Source organism: Helianthus annuus, chromosome 3 (assembly GCF_002127325.2).
Source record: "Helianthus annuus cultivar XRQ/B chromosome 3, HanXRQr2.0-SUNRISE, whole genome shotgun sequence".
Taxonomy (NCBI): domain Eukaryota; kingdom Viridiplantae; phylum Streptophyta; class Magnoliopsida; order Asterales; family Asteraceae; genus Helianthus; species Helianthus annuus.
In genome coordinates, this window is record NC_035435.2 from 121,255,318 (window position 1) to 121,264,861 (window position 9,544).

At 33.2% G+C, this 9,544-nt stretch overlaps 2 protein-coding genes across 2 annotated transcripts; both read left to right on the forward strand.

The window, feature by feature from the left end:
• The first annotated feature begins 233 nt into the window (after positions 1–233).
• LOC110932000 lies at positions 234–1,276 on the forward strand. Its single transcript, XM_022175368.1, has 2 exons — positions 234–920; positions 998–1,276. The coding sequence occupies exons 1-2, from the start codon at positions 234–236 to the stop codon at positions 1,274–1,276; spliced, it is 966 nt and encodes a 321-aa protein (XP_022031060.1).
• A 6,403-nt stretch (positions 1,277–7,679) lies between these two features.
• On the forward strand, positions 7,680–8,551 carry LOC110927962. Its single transcript, XM_022171257.2, has one exon. It carries the CDS (start codon positions 7,715–7,717, stop codon positions 8,378–8,380), a length of 666 nt encoding a protein of 221 aa, XP_022026949.2. The 5' UTR covers positions 7,680–7,714; the 3' UTR covers positions 8,381–8,551.
• The last annotated feature ends 993 nt before the right edge of the window (positions 8,552–9,544 follow it).

Below are 9,544 nucleotides of genomic sequence, written 5' to 3' on the forward strand. Positions count from 1 at the left end.
GCCGCTCGGGAACACCAGCGCCTACCCCTTTGCCGTGCGGTTTCATCATCGATCGGGGACATGTTGCCGCTCGGGAAAGTTGTTTTCAAACGGCTATATAGCCGTTGACATTAATAAAAAAAATCAATTTTTAACTTTATAAATTAAACAAATTCATTTCCATTTTCACCAAACAAACTCAACCTCCATATTCACTACAATTCACACTCAATCTTTCAAATCTTTTCAAAAAAATGGAAGGCTCAAACAAAGGTGAAGGCAAGAAAAAAAATGTAGGGTCCGGTTCGAAGGCGAGGGCTCAAGATAAACGCGGTGGTTCGGGTGGTTCTAGTGTGCCGTTTCATCCCCAACTTGGGTTTGACAATCAAACCCAACCTCCATTTTTTTTAAACCAACCCATTCATCCAAATTTCGGTTATGATAGCCAGCCCCTCCAAAATTGGATGCAACATGGTCCGACGATGATTCGACCCGGTTATTATGATTACTCCCTAGACGCCCAAAATGCTTTTGACCCGTTTGCTTTTCAAACCCCAAGCTCACAATCACCGAAATACATACAAGATGACTCCGATGAAGAGTTCGTGCCGGACACCCAAGAGCAACATTATGAGGATGAAGATGTTGCGGTTCAAGAAAATCCCGTGAACCAAAATGAAGCCGCACCGGAAAGAAGAGGAAAAGCGAAACGGGAAAATTGGACGCCAAAACAAGAAGAGGCGTTGGCAAAGGCTTATGTTCATTGGACTTTAAATAAAAAGAAAGGCAATCAACAAAAGACGGATGGTTTTTGGAAGCAAGTTCTAAACCACTTCAATCAAACGGTTGGAGGAAGTAACCGAACCCACCACCAAGTTCGATCAAAATGGCTCGCGATACAAACAAAATTGAACACATTCAACGGTTTATATCATCAAGCGGTATACTTTGTTATTTATATACGGTTTATTTTTTAATGAAGTATTTGGATTAAGTTGTTGATAATTTATTATTTTAGGATCGTTTACGTCCTAGCGGGAGTGATGATTCTTTTGTAATGAAGCAAGCGCTAAAGGATTACAAAAGCAAAGAAGGATATGACTTTGCTCATATTGCGGCTTGGGAGGTTGTTAGAACAAATCAAAAGTGGTCGTCGGTACCCTTGTTGGGTGAAGAAAGCTCCGGCTCGAGTCAAAAAAGAAAGTCTTCATATTCGGGAAATTATAGAGCGGATACACCAAATGTCGAAGTCTCGAGCGGTATTCCCGACATAAACGAGGATCCCTCGCCAAGATGACAAAAGAGAAAGGAGAAAAAGGACAAAGGGCCGTCTTCAAGATACGAAGATCCAAGAGATATAACCGGTAGATTCGAAGAATACAAGGCCATGAAAAAAGAGTTAATGGATATTAAACGTATACGAGAAGAAAAATACTTGACCTTGGCGGATGAGCAACGAGAGGCGTTGCGACAAACAATGTACGACAAGGACTTGGAGACGTTTAATCGGCATACCGACAATGTTCACCCTTCGATGTTGGAAATCACACTCGCTAGAAAACGTGAGATCGCAAAAAAATATGGATGGCCTTGTAATTTTTAGCTTTTTTTTAAACTTAGATTTTAATGTAATGCTTTTTTTATTTATTAAAGTTTGATGTTTTTTCCATTTTATCTTAAATTAAAAAAAAAACAAAAAATAAAAAAAAAATTACCACTTCAGCAAGCGTCTAACCATTGCCAACACTTTTGAGCATAATTTAAACACTTTTCACTGATTGACGTGGCACACTCTGATTGATTGATTTTTAAGTTTATTCCTCTCAAATGATTAACCACTACTTATACCCTAACAAACATTTCAATTCAAAATACACTCTGACGACACCATAACTAGTAACCTAGGTACTACACAAAAATTTGAAAGAGCATACTATGTTTACTTCCTTTTGAATTCATGGGTTGACCAGTAGCCCTTGACTTGTAGCCTAGGTACCAAATTGTGATTTGGAAGAAATGACTCATAGCCTAGTTACCAGATTGCAATTTGCAAGACTCGGTCTATTCACACACCCCATTGATCTATTCACATATCCGAAAATGCCCCACTTTGGAATAAAGTCAACAGATAAGGACTGAGTCTGTCCGTCCTTATCTGATGACCTCGTACCAAAGCGCCCCGCTTTGGCCAAAGCGGGGCGTTTTGCGCTGGCTGTTTATTTTTTAGGGAAAAACTGAGGCTTTGGTAGAAAAAATGGGTTGTTGGTTTGTTGTTAATCAACAACCACCATTGGTAACCAATACCGGTAATCAAAAAGTTGTTCGTTATTATTCACTTACACCGGTATCTACGGGTCTGAGGAACAGGTTATGCGAGTTCACTCGTCGGAGAGGATTACCGCCGGTGGGTAGAAAGTTTCGAGAAATCATTCCGCTTAATCTAGATGAACATTCAACTTCTGTAATGATTCGAAACATTCCGAATAACTATACATACGTAATCATCTTCATTTTCAATAAAGAATATGTTATTTAATTTTTTTTGTATATGTAAGTTTGATTATTATTTGTTTTATGATTTATGATGTTTGTAACAGTAGGCCACTATTGGTGGATATTGAAGTCTATGGGGTTCCACTCTAAAACCAATTGGTGATAGAGGGAGTAACCCAAGATCTTATTAATACAACCGGAAGGTCTTATTCTTTCGATGTGGGATAGGGCTCCTCCAATAGTGGAGTTCTTGGAGAATCACTGAAAACATGAGAATGAAAAGGTGGGAAGCACTATTCGTTTGGCTTTTGATTTTATGTATCTTCCAGTTGATTTCAAGTACGTATTTGAACTAATTTGGAAATGCATTTGTTCGTATTATGGCATATTTTAACAATAACAATCACAAACAAACTTTTGAATTATAACTGATTTAATAGAATTACAACTATACATATTTAATCTATATCTTGAACATCTGGGAAAAGATTAAGGCCAACGGGTGGACAGATTAGCCTTTGATATATATGACAATACTTGCACATCTAATTTTATCAAATTTTAAAAGAAAAAAAAGGGAAAAAAAAAAGAAAAAAGTGGTTTCATGTTTTCAAACGTGATGCCGTCTTTGTTGGGCTATGGAAGGAAAGGTTCTTGTGGCTTCTAGCCTTCCACCATGTTTCAATGGCCCGGATGGCAGCATTCTTTCCTAATTTGTCAGCTGACTGAAAATAAAGCACAGTCTTTTAGAATTTATTTAACTGACAATACTTGCACATCTAATTCAAGTTAAATCTATATTTTTCAAATGAAAATAAAAGCCTATGAATTATTATTTACTTTATGAAAATTATAACATAAAACTAACAACCTAACAAGAGATATAGTGAATTATGTAACTGCGTATAACTATCTTATATATATGTTTAATGAATACATTTATAGTGGAGGGTTCAAATGAGAAGAAAAATTTTGTAAGAATAAAAAGAATAAGTTTTAAATCAATAGAAATGCTCCATTAGTTCATTTAATATGTGTATTTAATGTTATCAATAAGGGCATATAGGTAAATTTTTAATTGTAATTAATTAGCTAAGTAATTAAACTTGTAACTCACTTTTAAATATATCTTTCAAGATAAAATAATTTAGGGTGAAGGACAATTTTCGTCATGTGTAGGATAAATTTTAGCATGTGTAGGATAAATTCTTAAATGTGTATGCTAAATTTAGATATGCGTACGGTAAATTTCGGTAAGTGTAAGATATATGTAGGATAAATTTTGAAATGTGTAAGATAAAATATTTTTTGCTTTATTAGTGAAAGATAACATAGTTAATGAGAAGAGTTATAAACTATTTAATGTTTTACCATTATGCCCTTTTCTTCTTTTTCTTCTCACATTAAATTTCTTCTCAAATGAATATTCCCCCTACATTTATATTGTTTTATCCACTTTCTATTAAAAGTTGTTTAACAAATTAATCATGTATTTATGGGAAGTATAAATATTGTTATATGCAAAATAATATTTTTTTAAACAATATGTTAAATAAGTCCTTATTTATTTACTTAAGTTTACCAAGGGTAATTTAGTAAACTCGCACATTTTTGCACTATATAAGAAGAACACCATATCCCTGTCACTTACCTTCATCTTCTTTATCTTCATCACTGCTTTTGCACCTCACAACTGCGACTAGGGTTTGATTTGACTATATTAGAAGAATATCATGTCAGTCGTCACTGTCCATCATCTTCTTTATCTTCGTCACTGCTTTGGCATCTCACGATTGCAACGAGGGTTTGATTTGTTATTGGGGTGATGAGAAATTTTAATGCCTAGCTAAACAACTATTTATAATAGTAGGATTAGAGTTACAAACTTTCTCAAGAAGAAAAACGCAAATTAGGCAACTTGTCAATTAACCTATTAGAAATTGTACCAGGGTTGGTTGCCTTATGCCGAAGTCCCCATCCAATACGGCCAAGCCAACACACTACCGCTTTTTAACAACATTGTCATCAGTGGCGGATCCAAGAATTTTTTCCAATGGGGTCCATTTTTTCGGTGTTAAAAATTTTCATAACAAAACGTTAAAATTTTCGGGTAGGTCCTCGTTCGGGTCAGATCGAGGTTTGAATTAGATTTGAAAAAAAACTGAAAAAACAAGTTATACAAGGATTGAACTCATAACCTCTTATTTGTAAATAGAAGGATAAGTTAATTGCCAAAATCGTCCCTGAGGTTTGGGCAAGTTTGCCATTTTCGTCCAAAATGACACTTTTGTACCAATTGCCCCCAACGTTTGTAACTTTTTGCCATTTTTATCCAAACCACTAACTTAGTTTATTTTTTTTGTTAAGTTGAGGATATTTGGATGAAACTGGCAAATATAAAACCACAGGGACGATTTTGGCAATTTACTCAAACTCTTTTAAATTTCTTTTATTTAATTAATTTTGTTACATATATAATAAAAAAGAATATACATGCAATTTGTATATGAAAAAAAAAATAGCTTTGTCACATAATTTTTATAAATTTTCATTCAACCACTAACTAAGTTAATTTTTCTATTAAGGCGAAGAATGTTTATAAACTAAGACAGAAATTAATTTTCTAATTTTTTTATATAAATCAGTTTTATAAAAATAAAATCTACTTAAACCTCTAAATTTATAAAACTAAAATGCTGGTGACCTTATTGAAAAAGGTCAAAAAAAAAAAATCTTATCATATGTAACAAGTTTGTAATTCATCTTCTACTCTTTTAAATTCGCTCATAAGGAAAAACAGAAGCCAGTGCCCCCTCCTAATCAAACAACGTATTTCCTAGATGCTCAACACATTTAATAAATATGTAACGTTTTACAATTTTTATCTATCTCTACAACACATAAATACTAAAAGTTGTAATCGATTGTTATGTGTTGCACACCAATGACGTTTTCTCTTTATAAAACTGATTTATATAAAGAAGCTATAAATTAATTTCTGTCTTAATTTATAAAATTTAAAACATCCTTCACCTTAACAGAAAAAATAAACTGAGTTGATGATTTGGATGAAAATTTATAAAAATTATGTGACAAAACTATTAATTTTTTTTTCTCTAAAAACTCCATGTGTATTCTTTTTTATTATATATGTAACAAAAATAATTAAATAAAAGAAATTAAAAAGGGTTTGAGTAAATTGCCAAAATCGTCCTTGTGGTTCGACTAAATAAAAGAAAGTTTGTACCAGCTTTCATTTTCTTCCTATAGTGTCCACATAATTGTAATTATGGGGTCCTTATAAAATTTAATATACTGGATCCAACTAATTTTTTTAAAAAATATTGGGGTTCGAGGACCCCGACCCATTCCATATGAGTCCACCCCTAATTGTCACCACCTATCACAATCGAACCACCACCATTCTTTCACATATTCTCCCTAACCCACCTCGTAATAAACCTTATAACATGTGACATGATAAGCTATTATTAAGGAGTCTCAAGAAGCATGAATTGAATCATTACATTTCACATCTTTCTACACGCCTCCTCCCTAACATAATAAGATGTTAATCAATATTTACAAGATATCATGTTAGCTGTTACCCTAATTGAAAAAAGAAAAAAAAAAGCATTCTAATACTAAAAGTAATATAGGTTACCTAACTGAATAATAGAGCAAAAATGCATCCTAATATGTATTTTTTCCCCTTTTGTTTAGTTAGACCTAGAATTCGACGCCATTTATCAATGAGGTTGTGGTCTATTTGTGAAGGCAAAACCTTTAAAGAAAAAAAGACGCCATTTCTTATAGTTTTCTCATTTATAAGAAAAAAAAATCTAGTTTTATGTTTATACGTTATGCGTCTTTGTTGGGCTGCGGAAATTGGAAGGAAGGTTCGCATAAATTTCAGCATGCGACAACCGACAAATTACCATATTTACATGGCCCACATGTCTTGCGAACTTGTAAGCTTGACTTGTAAATAGACTTTGACTTCTAATATGTTAGTATCTTTTCATTACAAATTGTATTGTATTATTTATTATTCATCTTTACAAACAAATCCTTTATAAACATTTTTATGTAACCCTGACTGACTATAATGAAATCTAAAATATGTAGGAGATATCTAATTAGATAATCTTCTTCTGTATTAGGCCCATCGATTTTATTTCGTATCTGGTTAACCTAGCCCGCTTTCACAGGACCCAATTAACTAAATTGACCTGAATAAACACATAACCTGAAAATCGATTTTTATTAAGGTCGGGTATCGGTTGGACCTTTAAACTTCAAAATCCCAAAAACGTAAACCAATTAACCCGAACTAAATTGGTTCAACTTCTGGTCTGTCGAGTTTGTTAATAATTCATGTTAACTTTCCAAATAATGAACATTATATCATTGTCTTGAATAAACTATCCAAACAACATAAGAGTTGGAATCTTTCAGACCAATAGAGTACTATGTAAACTCAAAATTTTTATTATTAACAACAATACGCAAACTCAAACCACCTGAATAACCTGAACCGATGATCCTGATAACCGAAAAACCAAACCTGACGAACCCTATTTTCAGAGCCGTCTCCGACAACTCTAAAAATAATTTAGGCCTCGGGCGAAATAAAAATTGGGCCCAAAATTATGCTATGGGAAAATGAATTTACAAAAAAAATAAGACCTTGGTGCTAGAGCCAAATCTTGAACTTGAGACCTTAATGTTATCCTTAAATGGTTTTTCCACTTCACCATCATCACTTTTAATTTTATGTATAATAAATGAATGCATAAATTAAATATATAATTTACTATACATATAAAAGCTTATAAAAAACTTTTCGGGCCCTTTAAAAATTTGGGCCTCGAGCGACGGCACGGGTTCGCCGGCCCAAGATCCGGCCCTGCCTATTTTGATATGGATCGTTTGTCAGACACAATAACACACACAAAAAAAATCCGAACTACCCGAAACCCAAACAATAAATCCAATCAACACTCCTAGTCAGTATTATGATTCTATATATGTAGTTGTCCTAACTTTTTAGTTATAAACTAAGTACATAATATAAATTTGATTTTGACAAGTTGGTCGGGTATTTGTCGGAAATAACGATCGGGAAATATATTTTTTTAAAAATTATTTAAATGTTCCGCTATTATGTACTCAAGCTAACCAAGGGTAATTTTGTAAAGTCGCACATTTGTTAACTTATATATAGACAACTCCCTCGTCAATGACCATCATCAACCTTCATCTAATAAGTAAAAGTCTTCCTGCTTTTGCACCTCTTCCTGCCACAATGAATACATTAGCAAATCAAATTAAAAAACAGAGGATCAATTCACCATCAAAAACTCATTTCTTCAAACTCAACGACACCGTTTCGGTTTGTACCTTCATTTTCTTACTCTCATCTGCAGTATTCCTCTGTTTTTGCACTCGCAATCTATCCAATTTCGCCGATTACACCGACAGACATTACATCTTCCTTCTCTGCAACGGAATCCTTGCTATCCTTATCATGAACTTCCACTCGACCGATGTTTCTTCATTGAAAGAGGATCATTTAGTGGTCGCATATGAAATCAAGCATCAACCTCTGATACTGACACCAACAATCGAACAAGTATCCGTCTCGGAAGAACAAGATGAAGAATATGATGATGAAATTGAGCGAAATGGGAATCGGGTTTGTGTGACTTGTTACCATGATGATGTTTCAATTGTTGAAGATGGTCTTGTTGTTGTTGAAGATCACGAAACAGGGGAATCGAAAGAAGAAGCAGAAACAGAGGAATTGAACAATAGATGTGCGCAATTTATAAGGCAAATGAGAGAAAGAATGAAGTTGGAATCATCGAGTGAATTAAACAATTTAGTTTTGATGCAGAAGCTATAATGTTTTTGGTTAAGTAGAGAATTTTATGCATGTTTGTCACTATGACACGTTTAATATCTAACCATTTAGTGAAGTGGAGAATTATGAAAACTTGTGAGTAATTCTCTATTAAAAAAATTGTCTCTTTTGTTTATAACTAGTTTTTTCCCCGCCTGCGTTGCGGGGCACTAAGCCGAGTATTTCTATCTCATTTCATAACATATACGTCTATGTTTCGGTTACTTGTACATACTACTCATAACACGATCTCAAAAAAATTACATCGAGCCAACCAGTTAAAACAAAACACTACCATAGTTTTGTCAAAAAAAAAAAAACACCAAAACGAATTTTACACTAGGGGCAAAATCGTAATTTAACAGGAAAAAAAAACAATGACAAAACTATAAATTTGAGATAAGGGCAAAATCGTAGTTAGGCTAGGAGAAGGAAAAAAAAACAAAACCAATGCTAAAACTGTAAATTTAAACGGAGCAAAATCGTAATTTGGCTGGACCAACAGAGAAGGGTCACGTAGCTTACTGCCACTATCCTTCTAATATATCCATTAAATAGTTTTTTAACCGTAGACACCTAAAAAAAATTAACAAATAGCCAGCAAGCACTATAACCGGCATATTTGACCAATAGATGTAAAGAACTATTCTCGGCCACCGAAAATGTAATATAGGAGATAATGTATGTGTATGGTGAGTAACGACGTTATATTATTATATATCGATTTAGATGTATTCGACCATATGCATATGTGATATGCGACATAATTTAGTTCAACAACTAATAAATTTCACTACAAGCAAAACTATTAATAAGATTAGAAGAGTGAAATATAGACAAATATTAAGTCGTTTTCCAGATGACATATAATTTAGTAATTTTTCAATTTACTGAGAGAGCAAATAAGTCATTAAATCAAATTAAATTATTTATCAACTTAGATATCACCTTATATTATATTTTATAAACATAAAGAGCCAATTGGGAAATAGAAAATAAACATGGCATCTCAGAAAAGTCTTGCATGGACATGGGTACTGATTGTACACCTATAAATCATGCATGATAACGATGGAGTTTGAATTGGTCTGAAAGAAATTTTAAAATATAAAAAATTATGAAAAAAACTATATTTTAGTTTCAGAACATAAAAAATATATAACTTTT